At 45.8% G+C, this 21,516-nt stretch overlaps 1 protein-coding gene across 1 annotated transcript in view; it reads right to left on the reverse strand.

Annotated features, from left to right (window-relative positions):
• The window catches only part of ARL5C (ARF like GTPase 5C), a 33,614-nt gene extending 15,251 nt beyond the window's left edge, over positions 1–18,363 (reverse strand). The window contains exon 1 of the mRNA XM_081969937.1: positions 18,284–18,363. Coding sequence (XP_081826063.1) covers positions 18,284–18,329 — 46 coding nt within the window. The 5' untranslated portion in view covers positions 18,330–18,363. The remainder of the gene's footprint in view (positions 1–18,283) is intronic.
• Between the last annotated feature and the right edge of the window lie 3,153 nt (positions 18,364–21,516).

Consider the following 21,516-nt stretch of genomic DNA (forward strand, 5'->3'; position numbering starts at 1 on the left):
ACGGGCAAGCTTTGCTTGCCCCGCGCTTCCCCGGTGGGCTCCCCACTCCTTGGGGGGCACAGGACACCCCGTAGAGGCTCCTGCTGGAGGGGCGGCACTGTGGAGGATCCCCGGGATCTGCGGCCGGTGGGGGCCCCCCCTCCTCGCTCCAGGCACTGGGGAGTATGATGGGGAGACGCCCCGGCGTCTTTGCTGCAAGGCTGTGCGGAGAATGAGCAAGCAGAAGGACACGGCTGTGGTGCGGTGAGGCGTAGACTCCTTTCCATTCCCCTTACTAACTTGGAGAAACTGCCAGCAGCTCAAAACTTTTCCTTTCGGCTGATTTGGAGAGGTGCGGCTGGAGGGAGGGGGATTTCCCCCCCTCCCTCGGACAGGCGGCTTGGAACAATTCTGCTCTCAGCCCCAGGGGAAGGAGGAGGGGGGAGAGCCAACCAATGATGTCACGCCCTTACTAAAAGTGATTTTCTCGGACTTAACCCCATAATATATTGATGATCTGGGAACTTTGGGAACTTTGAACTTTTGAAAACTTTGTTATGCCTCTAAATCCGAAGCTGGCAGGGCAAGATGGCACACTTCCGTTGTCTTTATGAACGGTGAAACCTGACTCCACCTTTAAAACTTCAGGCTTCCGGTCTTTGTCTCCGTGCTACTCAGACAAATCTCTTGTTGATTGCTACCTTTTGAACTCCCTGGAGTGAAAAACTTTGCTCTATTGCCAGGGTGATTAGAGAAACTCTCTTCTGCCTGGACCCTCTGCCCTCTGGACTCTTCTGGCTGCTCTGCCGCTCTGACTGACCATTCTCTACACTGACTGAACTCTTTATTCTATAAACAATGTCTCCTAAAAGACCACCTCCTGGAAAGCCTGGCTTTGCTACCTCTGCCCCGACATCTGCAACCTCCAGTCCTAGTACACAATCAACAATAACAGCTTTGATGCAACCTAAAAGTACAGAGACGGAGTTTCAACAAATGTTCCAGCAACTTTTACAGGGACAAGAGGAAATAAAGAAACAACTAAAGGAGATGAAAGAAGAAATTAAAGAGAATCAGGCTCAAATCAATAAGAACTCACAGAGACTGGATCTTTTGGATGGTGGGACGACTGAGATGAGGGAGGGGGTGGAAGGGGTGCAGAAGGGAAACAAGGAACTTGATACCCAGCAGATGAAAATAGAGTTTGAGAGAATGTCCTTTTACCTTAGATTCCAAAACGTGATGGAGGCTGATGATGAAAACATAAGGGACATCATGACAAGTATTCTGGCTGAATACATTCAGAAAGAAAAACAACAGATGGGGTGGGAGATAGACCTGGTTTATAGAGTGAATTCAGCCTATGCTAGAACACACAACGCACCCAGGGAGGTACACATTAAATTTCTCAGAAAAAGTACAAGAGATGAAATTCTGAGTGCACAAAGGGGGCAAGCCTTGACATACCAAGATAGGGAAATAACCATTCTGAAGCAGATCCCCAAGAAAGTGAGGGGAAAAAGAAAAAGTTATTCGCAATTAGCGAATAAATTATACCAGAAGGGGGTGTGGTTCAGATGGTTGATGCCTGAAGGTTTGTTAATATTCTGGGAGGAGACAAGAGTTCGAATTAATACACCCATAGAGGTGCAGGCCTTTATGGAAAAAAACAAAGCACACCTAGAAAAATCAGATGATCCTACAACAGACACGCAGGACACGGGAGGGGCCGGAGATCTGTCGGCGGGGGGAGATGGGGCAATACCAAGAAAGCTCAGATCACAAAAATGAATAAGAAAATCTTTTTGACATAAACTGATCGAAATTACCAATTGAATTAATATACTGTCTATATACTACTCTGTATTAATGATTTTTGTTTAGATGTATATTATGAGTATGGAGGGAGGGGGCACCTACCGCACTTCGCAACTGCCAAAATTTGTATACTTTTTCCACTACCTTTTTCCCTGTAAATTTTAAAAAAACCAATAAAACTTTGTTAAAAAAAAAACATAATTGAGCGAGGCCAGACATATTTCATGAGGAGAGTCCTCTACTGCACTGCTTGCAACAGAATACCTTATGCCACCAGACTTGAAATTTTGGCCTTAGACAATTTAGAACTAAGCCGCCTTCGGTCTCACCTTAAACGTAAGTACATAAAATTATCTACTACAATGTTCTACCTGTCAATGACTATTTCAGCTTCAACCATAACAATACACGAGCACACTATAGATACAAACTTAAAGGTAAACCGTACCAAACTCGATTGCAGAAAATACGACTTCAGCAACAGAGTGGTCAATGCCTGGAATGCACTATCTGACTCTGTGGTTTCTTCCCCAAACCCCCAAAACTTTAACCTTAGACTGTCTACTGTTGACCTCACCCCATTCCTACGAGGTCTGTAAGAAGCGTGCATAAGCACACCAACGTGCCTACCGTCCCTGTCCTACTGTCCCCATTTCATGTATTCATAATCATGCTTATACTTATATCTATTGTCTTACACACTCTTGACAAAACAAATAAATAAAAATAAATAAAAAATAAAATATTGCTACTTAGGTTCTTGATTAAATATCCTAAATACCAATCTGCCGCATTGCTTTAGGGAATTTTGAATTTTCATTTTTCATACTCAGTACTTAAGTGAAAAGTACTCCATGCTTCACATAGAACTCCTTTATTACCATAAGTAAATTTACAAAGTAATAGGAGTTAAGACTCAGTCCAGATTTTAAGAAAGTAGAGACACAGATATATACATACATATATAGACTGTTATCAGCAATCATTCAAAATTAGAAAAGTTATCTGAAAAGATGCTTAAGACTGGTTCTGAGGGTCATGTGACTGCATTTCGGGCATTTGGCAACACCCCCTGCATTTAGGGCCATTTGCATATCCAATGGTCACATGACCACAATTTATGATGCTTTTGCTAAAACCTAGCATTAACTTCCGTTTTTTGGGGCAAAAACACCACAACAAGCAATGGATTTTTTAAAACAACCATCATGTTCAATTAATGACTATGGCCACAAAATAGACTATAAAATTGGGTTGGTCACATAATGACCCACTTTACAACCATCATAATTAATACATATAGCAGGGGTGTCCAAACTTGACAACTTTAAGACTTGTGGACTTCAATTCCCAGAATTCCCCAGCCAGCAGAGCTGGCTGGGGAATTCTGGGAGTTGAAGTCCACAAGTCTTAAAGTTGCCAAGTTTGGACACCCCTGAGATATAGCTGCTGGTACTTTCCATTTCAATTTATCCCATTCAAAATTAAACCTGGCATCACATCAGAGCTGACAATACTCTCTGATTCTAACAACAGCCTTGAAATTTCTCGTCTGAAGCTATCACTGGACTCGTTCTAATTTTTCCTAGTATGCTTACTGAACTTTGCTTCGGAATACCAAAGGAATTGCTGACTCCTGGGGAAGGTAGGGTGGACAGCAGGGTTGAGCTTCAAAATTTTTAGCAACGGGTTCTCTGCCCAGTTGCTGGGTGGGCGTGGTCTAGTCCCCTCCTGCACCACAGCAGGGGGGGGACGTTTTCGCCTTCCCCAGGCTCCGGAGTTCTATGCACTTATACTTGTCACGAAGATTAGAAATCTCTTCTTTATGTACTTTTATTTTTTTTTCCTCTTACTTTTTATTCTTTTTTTCCTACTCTCCTCTTTATCTAAGTTCAGGTTTTACTATTGTGATTAAAATTCTTAATGAAAATATCTTAATAAAAGTATTCAGCAGGAATTACCAATGAAAGATTTATGTTGCAGGTGAAAAAGGCACCATTGCTGGGTGTGCACTGGGAGACCCCAGGAATGCACAATGATTGCTGTCAAATATCTAAAAGCCAGTGGGGTGGGTGGGATGGAGGGAGGGAGAAAGAGAGACAGACAGACATCAAACATTGTAGGGTCTAGGACAGGGGTGTCCAAACTTGGGAACTATAAGACTTGTGGACTTCAACTCCCAGAATTCCCCAGCCAGCATAGTCCAAACTTGGAAACTTTTCAACTCCCATGCTGGCTGGGGAATTCTGGGAGTTGAAGTCCACAAGTCTTAAAGTTCCCAAGTTTGGACACCCCTGGTCTAGGACAACTTAGAACGGCCATTTTGGCACAGCTAGCTCACCTCTGCCAACTCACACTGGAATGAGAGCCAGTTGGGTAGGTAGAGTGCACAGCAGTGGCAGCTGGAGGATTCCCATTTTCACACACACTGCTGCCACCATTGTCGCCACTGTGCTGAGCTGCAGGCCATTTAGAGTTTGGGCCATTTGGCAGTATTCAAATTCACTGCTAGTTCAGCAGTGGTGGCAGTGGGCAGGACAGGCGGTGGAGACCATGCACGTCTCATTTTCATACTCCTACCGCCATCATTGCTGTGGGCCATTCAGGGATGGCTGCAGGGTTTGGGCCATGCAACAGCAGTAGTGGAAGCTCAGTACAGGGGTAGAGGATGTGAAAATGTGATGCATCCATTCTTTGCTGCCTCCTTGCCACTTGCCCTGCCCACTGGCACTGCCACCGGATGGCTGAAGACCACCACTGCTGTCAAATGACCCAAACTCCAAATGAACCAGAGTTCAATGTAATGGCGGCAGCAGTGGCAGCAAGATTGTGAAAATGTGAAACTTCTGGCTGCTGTTGCTCTATGCTTTGCTCACCCTCTCAGTCTCGCTCCATTGTAAACCTCAGGCTAATTTGCACCAGTGGTGGGTTCCTACCAGTTCAGACTGGTTTGACTGAACCAGCAGTAATTTGGAGACCTGGGTCGCTGGAACCAGGTGCCCCTCACCCCCAACCCCTCCAATCGATGCAATAAGATACCATGGTCGATGGTATCGAAAGCCGCCGAGAGGTCTAATAGGACCAGGATGGAGGAGCAGCCCCCATCTCTGGCCCTCCAGAGATCATCCACCAATGCGACCAATGCAGTCTCCGTGCTGTGGCCAGGCTGGAAACCGGACTGGTGCAGGTCCAGATAATCAGTTTCCTCCAGGTGGCGTGGAAACTGTTGTACCACCACACTCTCTACAACCTTCGCAAGGAAGCAAAGGTTGGAGATGGGACGGTAGTTGGCTAATAAAGCTGGGTCCAGGGAAGGCTTCTTGAGGAGGGGCCTCACCACCGCCTCTTTCAGGGCGGCCGGCAGGAACCCTTCACTCAAAGAAGCGTTGACTAACTCCTGGAGCCAGCCTCGTGTGACCTCCCAGGATGCCAGTACAAGCCAGGAGGGACACGGGTCCAATAAACATGTGGTGGCTCCCAGTCACTTACGCAGCCTGTCCATATCATCAGAAGTAACAAAGTCAAACTCATCCCAGAATGGAACCTCACGACCCGCCTCCGACGTCCCTTCCAGACCACTAGCAGGGACCAACTCGCTTCGAATCTGAGCGATTTTGTCCTGCAGATGCTCCCCAAATTCCTCTGCTCTGCCCTGCAGAGGGGCTTCCCGCGGCCTCTGTTGGAGGAGGGAGCGGGTCACCCCAAACAGGGTGGCAGGGCGGTTATCTGCGGACGCAATAAGAGTGGCACAATACTGACGCTTGGCCACTCTTAACGCCACAAGGTAAGTCCGTAAATGGGCTCTCACCTGAGTTCGGTCAGATTCAGAGCGTGACGATCTCCATCTGCTCTCTAGGCGTCTCTTGGGGCACTTCATCACCCTCAGCTCCTCGGTAAACCAAGGGGCCTGGGTGGTTTGCTGCCGCAAGAGAGGCCACAAAGGCGCCACCCGGTCCAAGGCCCCAGTGGCCGCACTGTTCCATGCAGACACTAGGTCCTCCAACCGGGTGTGGGTCAGGGCTACAGGAAATGGCCCGAGCTCCATCTGGAACCTGTCAGGTTCCATCAGGCGCCTGGGGCGGAACCATCTTGGACAATCCGGTTCCGCCTCCCTGCGGTGGGGAGTAGCGGCTGGAAAGTCGAGCCGGAGAAGTGAGTGATCAGACCATGACAGGGGGGTGATAGCTAAAACCCCTACTCCCAGATCACTCCTCCATTGGCCAGAGACAAAAATAAGATCCAGTGTGTGTCCCCCCTCATGTCGCATTGGGCATGCGCGCACTGCGTGCATCAAGCATGCACAGCACGCACACGAGCAAACCAGCAGTTTCTCGCCCGCCAACCAGTTCTCCCTCTGGCTGCCCATGTTGAGTTGTCCTGCAATGACTTGGTGGCTTCGAGTTAACAAAGGCAACTTTGCAGTGACAAGCTGGCGGCAGTGAGCTGGCCATGCCAAGTTGGCCACTACGAGTTGTGCTCCTCCACTGCTGTTGTACAGACTGAAAAGGGCGTTGCTACTTACCTGATATGCCTCTTCTCATAGTGGGGGAGGAGTATCCAGGATGGGTTGACCTTGTCCTCTCATTGATTGGGCTGAGTCAGATAAGCTCTTTGGGCCATGCCCTGTCACCAGGTACCACCCAGTTATCAGTGAACAACCTTATCCAACTCACTGTGTCATCCACTCCAGACTTTATCTTAGTTTCAACCTTTATTTATTTCTTCAACAGAACAGCTCAACCATCAAACATAATGCTCATGTTACATAACCATATCAGGGAGGGGCTGGATACTCCTCCCCCACTATGAGAAGAGGCTTATCAGATAAGTACCAATACCCTTTCTCCATAGTGAGGGGAGGAGTATCCAGGATGGGACGTACCAAAGCTTACATGTCCCTAGGAAGGGTTACCCATGTTAAGAGCTCGCACAAACCTTATGCCTGGTGAGGTGTCACCTCCTCCCTGTGCACAACCTGCAACACCCTATGCCCGAATGAAGCCTCTGCAGAGGCAAAGGAGTCCAGTTTGTAGTTCCTCACGAATGGTGAGGGGGAAGACCACATAGCTGCCCTACAGATCTCAGTCAATGAGGCCTGGATGGCCCAGGCCATTGAGGTGGCTGCGCTTCATGTGGAATGCGCTGTAATAGAGCTTGGTGTTTGCAGACCCCATGCTTAGTAGGCGGTAACAATACAGGCTTCTAACCACCTGCCTATGGTGGTGGATGTCACCTTGTTCCTCAGGGATCCCGGCTGGAAAGAGACAAACAGGGCTTCAGACTTCCTGTTCGGCCGGGTTCTTCTGAGGTAAATTCTCAGAGCCCTCCTTACATCTAGGGTGTGCCACTTCCTCTCTAACAGGTGAGAGGGGTCCGGGCAGAAATTGGAGGATATCAATTCCTGCGAGCAGTGGAAGCAGGAGCACACCTTAGGGATGAAGGAGGGGTCCAACCTTAGTACCACCCTGTCCTGGTGGAACACGCAGAGATCCACCCTGGCCGACAGAGCCTGTAGTTCAGATATCCGCCTGGTTGAGGTGAAAGGCCACTTTAAGAGTCAAAAACCTAAGAGACACAGTTCACAAGGGTTCGAAAAGAGGGCCTGTCAGAGCGTCCAACACCTTATGCAAGTCCCAGGAGGGATACCTGTGTACCGTAGGTGGCTGAAGATTGGATGCATCCTTGAGAATTGCCTGACCACAGGGTGGTGAGTCAAGATCTGAGACCTATCGCACAGAAGTACCTATATGATCCCCGAAATCTGTCTTCTAATCGTGTTGGGAGCTAACCCTCTGTCCAGGCCCACCTGAAGGAAGTCCAGAACCTGCGGGATTGTGGCTCGAACCGGATCGTGGCCCCTGGAGCTGCACGATGTTGAAAAGGCACTCCATGTAAATACGCTCTGTGGAAGGTCTACGAGCTGCTTGAATAGTCTGTATCACCCTGGGGGAGAAGTGGCCTTCCCTCGGGATGCTCCACTCAAGTGCCAAGCAGTCAACTGAAGCCACTGAGGGTCCAGGTGCTCCAGCGATCCCTGGCTGAGGGAGATCCTCTCCTGGGGGATCCTCCAGGGCCTGTCCACCAAGAGAGATTGGAGATCAGCAAACCAAGGCCTCCGGAGCCAGTGTGGGGAAATCGCCACCACCTTCGCCCCCTCCCGCAGGATTTTCTATATCACCTTGGGAATGAGGGGTAATGGTGGATAGGCATAGAGGAGCCCCTGGGGCCATGGGCATCAGAGAGTGTCCACCCCCTCTGCCCCCCGTGTCTGATAGCTGGAATTAAACCTTGGGAGCTGGGCGTTGAGAGGGGTGGTGAATAGGTCGACCTCCGGCCGTCCAAAGTGCCTTGCCACTGCTTTGAATATCGCCGGCTGCAGGCTCCACTCTGAATTGTCCACCTCAGTCCGGCTGAGCCAGTTGGTTCTGATGTTGTCCACCCCCGCTATATGTTCCGCAGTCAATGACAGAATGTTCCTTTTGGCCCATTGCCCCAGTCATTTGGCCTCCTTCATGAGGGCCTTCAATCTGGTCCCGCCCTGTCTGTTTATATGAGCCTTGGTGGTGATGTTGTCTGTGAGGACTAAGATATGGCTGCCCCTGACAAGGTGATGAAATTGAAGCAGGGCCCAGCGGACCGCCCTGAACTCCAACCAGTTTATGTTGTGAGTCAGTTCCGGCTGGTTCCATTGTCCTTGTGCCATCTGAGCCCGCAGATGGGTGCCCCATCCGAACAGGCTTGCGTCCATTGTTACTGTCAGCCTGTCTGGCATTCTGAAGATCTTGTCCTTGGAGGTTGCCGGGGACGTCCACCAAGTCAGTGAGCGGGATACTTCTGTGGGCAGAAGAACCTTGGCCTGGGAACAGCTCATGCGCCTTCGCTGGAAAGGCAAAAGGAACCATTGGAGGTCTCTGGTGTGGAACCGAGCCCAAGGGACAATGCCAATGACAGACAGCATGGTGCCAAGCAGCTTGGGCAGTGTGGCTAAGGATACCCTACACCCCCTGGCTACCTGAGTGGCTAGATGCTTAAGAGAGAGCTGTCTTTCTGATGACAGAGAAACCATGCTTGCCTCTGTATCTATCAGGGCTCCTAGGTGGACCAGACTAGTGGAGGGGTGAAGGTGGCTTTTGGCCAGGTTTGCCGAAACCCGTGGTCTCTCAGGACTGCCATAGTAGTGTCTAGATCCCGTAGCACACCCTTGAAGGAGAACGACTGCAACAGCAAGTCATCTAAGTAACATTGAATTCGAACAGGAACCTGCCTCAGGTGAGCTGCCAATGCCGCCATTACCTTCATGAAAACTCGAGGGGCGGCCGACAACCTGAAAGGCAGGGCTCGATACTGGAAGTGGTGCCCTAGTAGCAGAACCTGAGATGTTTACGGTGTTCCGGGGCTATGGGTATATGCAGGTGGGTCTCTGTGCAGCTAAGATAGCATCTGAGGACAATTGGATAGTGGCCACCAGCTTGTTGATGTCTTGGTGGGCCCTGCCATCCGAAATGGGGATTTGCTGCTGCAGGTCTTGCAGCCACAGCAGAGAAGACTGGTTGAAGAAGGAGGTGGTGGTGGCTGCTCTCACTGCCCAGGCCGCTCCTTGATGCATCCTCTGTAAGGTGAGGTCTTCCGCCTTCAGGGCATCCTCTGGTTTCCCTGGCATGTTAGTCGGTGTATGCAGGCGCATTGATGGTGGGTTGCAAAAGCACCTGGGCCATGTCCCTGTCCACGTTGAAGAAGGTATTGTCCATGGAAGTGGGCATGGGGCCTGCCGTGGGAGAGGCCCATTGCCGCTTGATCATGTCTAGGAAAGACTTGGGTGTGGGCACTGTATCTGCTTCGATGGCCTGCTCCTCAAAAATGTTTTCCGCTGAAAACCCCTGGGGTTGTACCGGGGCTTCTGTTGGCCTGTTGCCAAGCTTGGCAGATGTCTTGGCCTTGAACAGAAGGGATTTGTACAAAGAGGGCTGGAACAATCCGGAGAAGGTAGGTTTGGGAGGAGGCATGCCTTCATCCTCAGAAAGTCTATCCTCTCTGATTTCGCCTTCTTCAGAATCCGAATCGCTGTCCCCTTGGGAGGAGGCTGGTGATTCTGGAAAATCTTCCTCCCAAGTCTCTAGCCCTTCTGAGACCCTAGGCATGGGGGCTGCCTAGGTCTGTATCTGTGGCTGCTGAAAGGTTGCTGCCATGCACTGCTGGAAGGCCCGCATCATCATATCCTGGAAGTTGGGCATCCCTGATGTGGGTGGTATTCCTGCCGCTGCGCCAGCAGGTGTGGACGGGAAGGGCTGTGGCGAGGGTCCCACTGCTGTGAGGCGTGGGGGTGATTGCCATCCTTGTGCAGCCCCCCAGATGCCCGAAGTATTAAAGGGAATCCTCACCTGGGGGAGGGGGTTTCCCCATCTGCAGTCCTGCCAGGAGAAAGAATCCCTGGAAATCCTTCCCCAGGTTCCTGGATAGCCCTCTTGCTGCTGGCCTTGTGGCAAATGCGCTCCAAAGCTCGGTGCCTCCACCTTTCGTATTTGCCTCCTCCTCTTCCCTTAGCAGCCTCTGTAGCAATCTCTGACCTGGTTAGCTGCTCCTCCGCTCCTCCGCTCCTCCGGTGGGGCTGCTGGCTGCTGGGCTGGAGGCTTGAGTCCTGCCGGCATCCTCTGTGCTACTGGGTGCCGCCATCTTGGATCATGTGGTTCCAAAATGGCCACCGGCTCCAAATTCAAAAACTTCCTCTTCCTGGGAACATGTGGAAACAGCTCGTGCCTTTAGGGCTGTCACGCGGCTTCCGCTGCCGCTGGAGAGCTCTCTCTCTCGCTTCCTCTGCTCTCTTCCGAGCTTTGCAAGCTCCTGTGGGCTGCTATCTCTCTCCAGCACTCGCTGGCAGGTGGAGGCACTCCGCTGCATTTAAAAACACTGTGGTTCGCCGCTCAACCTCCGGGGGGGGCGGAACGCTCCGGAGTCGGCTGAGCATCTCCGATGTGACTGCCTTCCTGGGGCTTCCAGGGAGCGTCCCCTTGCCCGCAGTCCCGATTAGTGCCCTAGGTGTCTCTTAATGACTTGGGCTGCACGTTGCCTTGTAGGGCTTGCTGCGCATGCTCTCTCTCTCTCTTCCCTGCCAGGAGAAGGGAAGAGCCTTCTCAGCCAAGAGCCAGTTACTCACTCAGGCAGGGAGGCAGTGAATGCAATCAATTAAACAGCGAGTTCAATCCTTTCTTTAAAATTTTCCAGGAGCTTGGGATGATCACAGCCTCCCGTTGAGGGGCTGAGTCGATAACTGGGTGGTACCTGGTGACCAGGGCGTGGCCCAAAGAGTTTATTTGACTCAGCCCAATCAATGAGAGGACAAGGTCAACCCTGGATACTCCTCCCCTCACTATGGAGAATGGCTATGCTCATTGTGCTATTTGTTCCCATACTGATGCATGCCCTTTGAGCACAGACATCAGGAATCTGAAACAAAAAGCACCTCAAAGCTAGATAAAAGCAAAATTCACAAACAAACATTATTATTATTTTTGCATTCCCCCTGACCTCAAGCCAACAGAACAAAGAATAGAGAGCAGTTTGGAATGAAAAAACAACAACAGATCACGAAGCATTCTTCCGTTTCATTTCATGTTAAAGAAATGGGACTTTCCTTCTCCTACACTTCTCCCTGGAGGAATTTTGTCCCAATACTTGACTTACAACCACAATTGTGACCAGTGCTACCATTGGTGAACCAAGTGGTTATTAAGTGAATTGCACCTACTTTGCAACCTTTATTGCCATGGTTGTTAAAAGAATCTCTGCATTTGTTAAGTGAAACATGTTACTCCAACTTCCCCTTCTGGTTTTGTTTCTCAGGTGCTGACTGGGAAGCTGAGATGGCAATCACAAGATCCCCACACATTGCAACCACTGTAAATAGATGCCAGCTGCCAAGTGCCCGAATTTTGATCATTTGATCATGAGGATGATACGGCAGTCATAAGTGCGAGGACTAGTTGAAAGTTACTCTTTTTTTCAGTGCTACTGCAACTTGAAACAGTCATTAAACAACCAGAGTAAATGGAGGTTTACTTGTATATAGAAGAAATCAAAAACCAAAAAGCTGATAAGCGGACTTGATTTAAACACAGATTATAACCAGGACATATGAATGACGTTTTTCCTCTGAGACATAGTTGTTTAAATTCATGTAAAGGTTCAGAAAAACTGTTTCAAATTGCAAGCTGTACATCACAACCCCTCCTTTTCTATGGTAGTCTAAGAATTCCATATATGGCAAAACAAGATAACAAGATTACCTTTTCGATTGGCAAGCAGCCCTATTTTAAAAAATAATCTGTTTTTCAAGACTGGCAGCGACATTACATGAAACTTACTTGCTTTGCAGAGTAGGAAGGAAGCACTACTTAAACATAAAGAAACAACACAATGGCATAATTTGTTCTGTCTAAATACAGACAAATCCCAAGATATTCTAGCAAGCATTGTTTCAAATTCCATACATGGACTCAAATAGTGTGTGTGCGTGGATACGCATCATTTTTGCCTTATTCTATATGAATGAAGTCTTGTAATTTATAATGTGTAATTTATGACAGAAAAATGCAGCCTGAGGCTGATGAAAACTTTGGTGCAAATTATAATTTGTATCATGATACAAAAGGAGAAATGGTTAACTATCCAGCTGCATTTCAAATATTGCAGTTATATTAATTATATGTAATTTAAATTCAACATTAAATATAATCATGTTGGATTTTCATCCAGTTCTATCTTCTGCTTTCTGGGCTACAGCCCTCTGCCTAGAATAAGATAGAGACATTAATCTCTCTGTTAGAACCATGTTTCTTAAAATGTGGTCCAAGGACCTTGGAGTTCCCCCAGGACCATTTCAGGGGTCTGCGAAATCAAAATTACTTGCCCAATATTGAAAATATTTTCAAAAGTTTAAAACAATGTCACTCTTCTCATTATAGTTCTATTTGTTAAAAATATTTTTTCATGAAAATATTTAATATCTAATGGATTTAATACTGTTATTTTTACAGCGTTCAATAAATATTCAATGAATGCAACAATTTAAAATTTTAATCCAGTATACATTGATAAATATAACCAGTACAAACAAAAGCTCTTTTGGGATCTGCCATAATTTTTAAAAATGGGAAGGGATCCTACCAGGGGTGGGTTCCAGTCGGTTCTAACCTCTTCTATAGAAGAGGTTCCACAAATCTACAGTGCCGTTTAGAACCGGTTCCAGCTCCCTCTCCCCGCCCGTCCGCACATCATCAAGATGAAGAGCGAGAGGAGGAATTCTGGGAGTTGAAGCCCACAAGTCTTAAAGCTGTCAACTTTGAACACCCCTGGGGTTTTTTTCTAAAGGGTTAGGGGTGCAAGGGTCTTGTAACTTGACAGCTTTAAGACTTGCGTGCTTCAAATGCCAGAGTTTCTGAGCCAACATTTTGGTTGCTAAGCAAGAGCGTTGTTAAGTGAGTTTCACCACATTTTACAAGTTGGCCACGCCCAACCAGTCACATAGAACATAGAGTCATAGGGCTGGGAAGGAACCTCAAAGATCTTCTAATCCAACCAAGCTTAAGCCAGTAGTTTCATACCATCCCAGTCAAATGGTTGTCCAGTATTTTTTTTTTGAAAACCTCTAGTGAGGAAGCGCCTACAACCAATGTCCAAACACAACTTCTGACTGCATACATATTATATTTTATGTTGTAAGATAGACAACGCTAAGACTCAATGAATCTTCATTGTGAGTCCTGTTCAAAAGTAAATATTTCTATCACTTTCCATTGGTGCCAGATTCTCACCCATGGTCGTCAGTAGCCATAATAGTCTGGAGTTCTGGGAGTTAAAGCCTGTTGTTGTTAGTTGTGAAATTGTGTCGACTCATTGAAATCCCATGGACAACATTCCTCCAGGCCTTCCTGTCCTCTACCAACCACTGGAGTCCATTTAAGCTCATGCCTACTGCTTCTGTGACTCCATTCAGCCACCTCATTCTCTGTGGTCCTTCTTCTTTTGCCCTCAATCTTTCCCAGCATTAAGCTCTTCTCCGGTGAATCCTTCCTTCTCATTAGGTGGCCAAAGTATTTGAGTTTCATCTTCAGGACCTGGCCTTCTAAAGAGCAGTCAGGGTTGATCTCCTCTAGGACTGATCGGTTTGATTGCCTTGCAGTCCAAGGGACTCGCAGGAATCTTCTCCAGCACCATCGTTCAAAGGCCTCAATTTTTGGGTGCTCAGACTTTCTTATGGTCCAACTTTCACAGCCATACATTGCAACTGGGGGAAAAACCTACACACTGGGGAAGAGCCTCACTTGTGGAAACCTAGTTTATTATCTGGAGCAACTTTCGATACAAGTAGCCATATTTTTAAATTAGTGAAAACATTCAAATTGAAATTGGAAGATCGCTAATTTAAACAAACCATAATTAATGTTATTACAGTTTTGGTCCATTGTAAATGTAGAAATGAAGGCTTCCAAGGCTCTCTTCTAGGCCCAACGGGAGGATGAGAAGAAAAACACACGAACTCAAAGTTGATTTTCCTTGTTCCCATTTGTGTTCATTGGACTAAGCCTCATCTTAGCACATATGAACATACCAAAAAAACAACATGAACAACAAAACACACCTGCGTGGTACTTACGGTAGCTAATTTTTAAGGATGATCATTTCTTTGTGGAAATCTGCCAAACTTTTGGCATTTTTATAGCATATGTATTGGGAAATGCAGAGGTTTGGTGCTGTATTCCAGACTGAAACATAATGAGAAAACTTTGGAAGTAACGAAGGAATGTCCATATATTACAGAGTTAAATATGCAAGCTCAGTCACATCAGAATCCACAAGGGACAGTATTTGGAATAGCCTGCTTGTAGTTGAAACCTGTTTTTTCATACTGCATGCAGCGGTCAGAATGGGCATTCAAGTGGACTCAGGTAGTCCTCGACTTACAACAATTCATTTAGTGGCCGTTCAAAGTTACCACAGCAATGAAAGGGACAATTTTTATGACAATTTTTCACACTTATGACTATGGCATCATCCTCATCGTTACATGATTTACATTTGGATGCTTGACAACTGATTCACATTTGCGATGATTGCAGTATCCTATGGTCAGGGGATCCCCTTTTGCGACCTTCTGACAAGGAAAGTCAACGAGGAAACCAGATTCACTTAACAACCGTGTTACTAATTTAACAACTGCAATGATTCACTTAACAAATGTGGCAAGAAAATGGAACAAAATTCCCTGAGCAAATTTCTCACTTTGCAACATAAATTTTGGGCTCAATTGTGGGCATACTCCTTGTATCGTCCCTACATATGGCATCCTCTCTTCTCAGATCACTTCCCCTTTGGCTTTCTGAAAATCTTTCTATCTTAGGTCATAGCCAGTTGTCCATATGAAAGTTTTCTTCGACAGCCTCTGTGTGTGACAGAAAAACACACTGGCATAATATGTAGGTTTCCACAGGCAGTATCTGTTGGGCAATACTGAGCTTCAGGGTTTAGTGATCCTGCACCAATCAGAAATCGATTCAGCTAAAGAAAAACCCAAGCAAGTCACCTGGTTGTAAAGACAGGTGCTCAGTCAATCCTTGATAATATGTTGCCTTTGAAGATGCACAGTTGCGGGCGAAATGTCAGGACATCTGTAGCCTAGACCAGCGGTCCCCAATCTTTTGGCAACAGGGACCAGTTCTGTTGGACAGAAATTTTTCTGCGAACCAGAGGGGGTGTGTTTTTGTGTATTGATTGCATCCCACAGATGGGGCTTTGCTTGTTTGTGACATTTGGTGGCGTGCCATGGATTGATCCATGGACTGGAGGTTGGGGACCCCTGACGTATACCATGGTCATTAAATCTGAACCACAACATTACCCAACATGCTAACAGAATATTTTCCAATCCCTCCACTGGGGTAATATGCCTGGTCTGTTGTCCTGATTGTTGTAATATGTGACAAAACAATGAAACCTATTGGTGGATTCCCTGAACTTCATTTCCTTGCCCACCAAGCATCACTGCTGAATGGTAAATAAGAACCCATCACTCCCTGGGCTTCCTTCCTTCCTGCGTGCCTGCCTCCCCCTCCTCCTCTCTTCTCCTTTCTCTCCTTCCCCAGTCTATAGCTACAGCTCTTATTGGGAACCCAGGCATGGGATGCAATGCCAAGGGTGCACAAATCTAAAGAATGTGGTTCACATTGCAACATCAAAGTATAGAAAACTCTAGATCTAGCCTGGCACCAAGTGATTTCCTGGATGTTTGCAGACCATCCTGTGCATTTTGGTATGTTGAAATCATAGGGCATAGAGCAAAGGGTATTTCAACAGGGGCTTTATAATATATTGGCAACTTTCATTGTATTTACTTCTTATCATGAAAACATGATTGAGAACCAGTGCTGACATTATGTACATGTCAAATGTACATATTGTATTCGTGTGACTTTATTTCTTTCTTGGAGGCAAAACTCCAAGACCAAGAAACTCCTAATATATATTTCAGCAATGTTTAGGAGTTTGAAATCAGGATACATAACATTGTTGAAATATAGGGGTTCCTTTCTTGGTCTTGGGAGTTTTGCCTCTAGAATGGAAGAAACTCACATGAATATAATATGTTCATTTGAACATGCAGACATGTTTATAGCTTCAGCATTGGTTCTCAATCATGTTTATATATATAAGCATCTTCTGAACATGCAGGCCGAGGAGAAAAAGTTAGTCTAAAACTGGCAATAAACTAGGAGGACAAATATCCATAGGTCATTATAGTTCCAGGCTTTAAGGAATGTAAACCATCTTGCTTAGAAAAGGTGCGGGGGGGGGGGGGGAGGCCATGCCAACATATAAGAGTTAGAAAAAAAGATGGAAACTATTCTTCTAGCCAAACATTTGCCTAAGCTAACAAACCATGCCAAAGAAAGGCAGAAGTTTCCATGTAAACACCCCAAATACTCTCACCCACTTAAAAACTTTTGCTATTCCCAGACTCCCAGAGAACAATGGAAGGGACAAATTTAGACCAACTTATAGAAAACTTTGCTCTGACTAAATTGTCACTGTCTCAGATACAAATATATAGGAGAAACTGAAAACAAAAAGTTTCCCACAAGGATTTGAAGATTTATCTGCTAGCCGATTCCTTTAAATATAGCAGTTTAAGCTTTCTGCTATTGCCCACTTTAATTTCCTCTGCTTTTAACATTTTGTTCTCATCCATTGCTGCTTTACAACCTAACTCTTCCACCACTCTCCCACTCCAAACACACACACATTTGTTCATTTGTTCTCACACCCAAGCACATACCGCTTGCCACAAGAAGCCCTTCAACATCAGATACCCAGCCATGCCCTTTTGTCTTTATTAGGACTCCTTGAAATAACAAATAATGACAGTTCACTCACTTCACCAAGCAAGTGCACACAGAAGACATTTTCCAGACTGACTTTTTACATCATCTTCAATGCCCTAATACAAAATGCAAGGTCATTAAAATTAAAACACAAATATCACATTACAGACTCTGTAGTAAAAGAAGCATTATAATTCACAACTGATTTAGTCCTTTCTAAAAGACTTTCAGGAAAAATCAATTATTTTCCTTCCCTCATTGTTTCAGTCCTCCTCAACAGGCACATCATCCCTGTCATTCTAAAGCACACATGCACTCAAATGCTACATGCTACAGGCTGAGTGCTGGCACAACAACTGCAAATTCTGGTTAGTTGAACAAAAGCTTTCCTCACCAGCTACTAGTTGATATGCTGAAAAGGTCATGGCTCCACACCCAAAATTTAACACTAGAACATGGTACTAAAGTCCTTGGGGGGGGGGGGGGGAAGGAAACGAAAAGAGAGAATGAAAAAGAAAATAGAAACAGGAAAATAGTAGGAAAAACAGGGAGTGAAATCACACAAAGCAAGGAAAGCACAAATTCCAAGAATTCCAAATAAAACAATAAAAGAAGAAAAGGGGAAAGGGACAAGTAGAAAATTGTTAAGGTTAGAAACACAAGAGTGAACAAAAAAAAACCCGAAAAGATGTAAAAAGAGAGGAAGGGAGAGAAAGAAAAATGAAAATGAAAAAAAAAATTAAAATAAGGTTGGAAATCAAATGGAAATGCTGCCGGGTGAGAGGAAGAAAAGGGGGGGGGGAGGAATGAAAAAAGGAATCGCATATGAAAAGAAAGACAATACATGAAATTTAAAAATGAGAGACAAACGAGAAACAAAAGAAAGGAGAGACAAAGATGCAGTGCGTGAACGCATGATCCGTGCAAAATAAGAAACAAAGTAAAACTGGGACTTAAAGAGAAAGAAAGAGAGGAGACGAAAAAACTAGGGGAAAGTTGGTGGACAACTTCCTAAAAGGTAAACACGATCTGATTGACATCCACACTTAGCATTCCGGGAATTGTGTCATAAAAAGGGAGGAAATGCGGGCGCGCCGCGCTCAAAGACATCTTACCGCGACTTCCAAAAATATTCAGGAGTTTAGCAAAAAACTGACCCATCCCGAGCTTCACAGCTTCAGAAGCAAGCGCCTTCGCCCCCGCCCCTCTTTATAGACTCCGCAGGTGCCGCGTCAGAAGCTAAGTCCACCCCCGCCGAGCTCCTCCCTCTCGCTGCAAAACTCTCTCGCTGCGGACATGAGGGACTCCGCGGAACCCTTGAGTGACGTCAGAATACGTGGTGGAAACGGGGGGTAGAAATTGGGCAGGAAGACGTGGGGACAATACAGGGTTGGGACTGTAGGACACATTCTCTCCCTCCAAGAAACTCCAGAGGAGCTATGTGTTGCATCATGGGGAGACTTGATAGCAGTGTTCCAATATCTCAGGAGTCGCCACAAAGAAGAGGGAGTCAAACTATTCTCCAAAGCAACTGAGTGTAGAACAAGAAGCAATGGGTGGAAACTAATCAAGGAGAGAAGCAATTTAGAACTGAGGAGAAATTTCCTGACAGTTAGAACAATTAATCAGTGGAACAGCTTGCCTCCAGAAGTTGTGAATGCCCCAACACTGGAAGTCTTTAAGAAGATTTTGGATAGCCATTTGTCTGAAACAGTATAGGGTTTCCTGCCTAGGCAGGGGGTTGGACCAAGATCCCTTCCAACTCTGCTATTGTATTGAAAAGGAGCTGAGGGGGACAAGCGGGGTGCTGTCTGGCTTGGGAGCTGGGTGTAGAGCTTACAGTATTTGAGACATGGGTAAATGGTCAGCAGGGGCTGCTTTAGGGATGCTGGAGCAGCTCTTGAGGCTAGTTTTAGGATGGACAGCTGCCACTGGAGATCTTCTCCGTGACCAGATCCTGAACCATATTAGGTTTTGAAGGTGACAGTCAGCACCTTCATTTGCAACCAGAAGCAAACTGGCAAGTAGAACAGCGCTCAAAGTAGAGGTATTTTACAGGGAAGAATTTCCACACTCCCATCACAACTCTGCATTCTGGACTAATGGAAGTTCCAAGGACAGTTGTGTACTGTAGGTTGCATCCAAATAGGAGGCGATTAAGCCCCTGGAAGCTGTAAGGAAGGCCTTGCAGCCCTAGAATTGGCCTAGCTGGGGGCCCAGGTGTAATTGTGCAAAACACTCCTTAGGCATGTGAATCTAGGAAGACTTCCAGATTACTCTCCAGGTCCAATTTGACTTGAGTTGCTGGGGAAACTAGGAGCTCGGTTTCCACAGAGGCATCACATCAAGGGGTTTCTTGCAAATGTTGCTATATACTGCTTTAAGGCTACTAGACCTTATTGAACATGTATTTAATGTTTGTCAGAACTGCAAGACTTGCCTGTGGGGAAAAAATATTTAAAGGGGAAAAAAGAGGCAGTGCTAATTTTGCCCCAGATTAGTGCATTACAGTTTTCAGCAGGATATATAAATTTGAATATTTGGGAGCTGGGGAAAAAATTGATAAGAGCTCTGCCAGTTCTCCTGCCCACCCTAGGCAAGTGACTGGAAGACTAGCAGACCTGTCAACTAATTCTCTACAAGATGAATACAGGAAAGTTTGTCCAAACACTGTGGGGTTAGGGATTGAGATGGAGGGGACTTTCTGAATGGCACATATGAGTTCACCCCACAATCCATGTCTGCCTCACTGACTTGTCAACTGAGCCGGTTTTTTTACACAGATGTATTAGTCTTCTGGGTGATCAGTAGTCCATGTTAAAAAATGACATGTGTGACAGTTATCAATGTGAAGCATCTTTGCTCCAGCAACCTGTTACTCAGTCACCTTAGAAGATGGGTAAACTCTTGGTCCCACACACTCATTCAGACTTACCTAAGTCTGCAGTATCTCACAGCACTTCAAGCACTTCACCAGCCCACTGGTGATGATTTCTTCTCCCAATGGCTGGTGACTTAGGATGAGTGGGAAAACAAAGCCACAGGAACCTAGTAGTGGCTTAAATTTTCCCACAGTAAATTGGTAAGGATAGGTTCACTTGTAAGCCTAGTTACTGAGGCAAATTGTTCTTGGCTATCAGGGAAGTGCAAATTGGGCTTGCATATCTTTCTTCCGACTCAGAGAAAACCAGAGAAAGAGACATTAACATGTCTATGTGAAAGAGTCCTAATCATCAACGTAGTTAGTTTATGGTTCAGTGTTTTGCAGTCTGGATCCAGGCAATAGGGCTAATTCAATAAAGCATGGCTAAATATAAGCTATAGGTCAGGGTGTTGATTTGAGTTAGGGATTTAAATGCTCCAGTCAAGGATTTGTGAAATATCTCTGAGCAAAAACAGATCTGAAGATTGCTGAGTGCATTGGCAAGATAGCTTCTGTTAAATCCAGGAATATTTTCCTACCTTGACCTGTTGTATTACTTCTTCCCCTGCAATTGTTTCTCTTAAAGCAGAAGAGGGAGGAAGAGGCAGGAAAGTGGGGAGATCTAACACTTTCTCCCAATATTGTAGCGGGAAGTATATTGGCCCTTTCCCAGTGTTTTATGACCACCTTCACTTGTCTAATAGCATGTGCTACTTTGAGGAGGGCTATTGAAAGTAGGGGAAGTGATCTAAATGATCGCAAACCAGCATTCCATTCCCTGTGATCCAGTGGAGAAATGTAATTGCAGATGCACTAGATATAGTTTGTTTAACCATGGTCCCTCAAATGGCTATGTTCACACAACCCACATATATTGATTTAAGGCCCAAGTTACAAGATATAAACACCTTGTCCTTGTAAGAAACATAACTTTTTATTTTCCAAAACTTACATTGCAGTTTTTAAAACCTGAAAAGACCAAGTCATTTTGATTTGGCTGCTTTAGACTTGGTTAATTCTATTGTTTATATCTATTTTTCTTGTAAAAATAGATTTTTAAAGAGTGGGAGGGATTAGTTTACCATGTAAGATTGCCATTCAGTGGACATGCATGGCTGAAATTCTGGATTTGAATCTCGTTGCTTCTTTGTTCCTGGTGCTCTTGAAATATAATTTTCAGCAGATATTTTTGCTATCTGATCAAATGCTTTGCAGTGAGGTGATGGCTACCTAAAGACAGCATTATACATTTTTCAGGAAATTGAACATATTATTGAAAAGTAATATATCTTGGGTTGGAAGGTTAAGCCCTATTATGCCACTTAAATCATCCTATCTTTCAGTCAGCTACTTACAATATAAGCTTTTAAAATTGAGTAATGGTACCTCCTGTCTGACTCATGTTTCTGAAGGGAGTTAACAATG

Source organism: Natrix helvetica (genome assembly GCF_964273705.1).
Source record: "Natrix helvetica genome assembly, chromosome: Z".
Taxonomy (NCBI): domain Eukaryota; kingdom Metazoa; phylum Chordata; class Lepidosauria; order Squamata; family Natricidae; genus Natrix; species Natrix helvetica.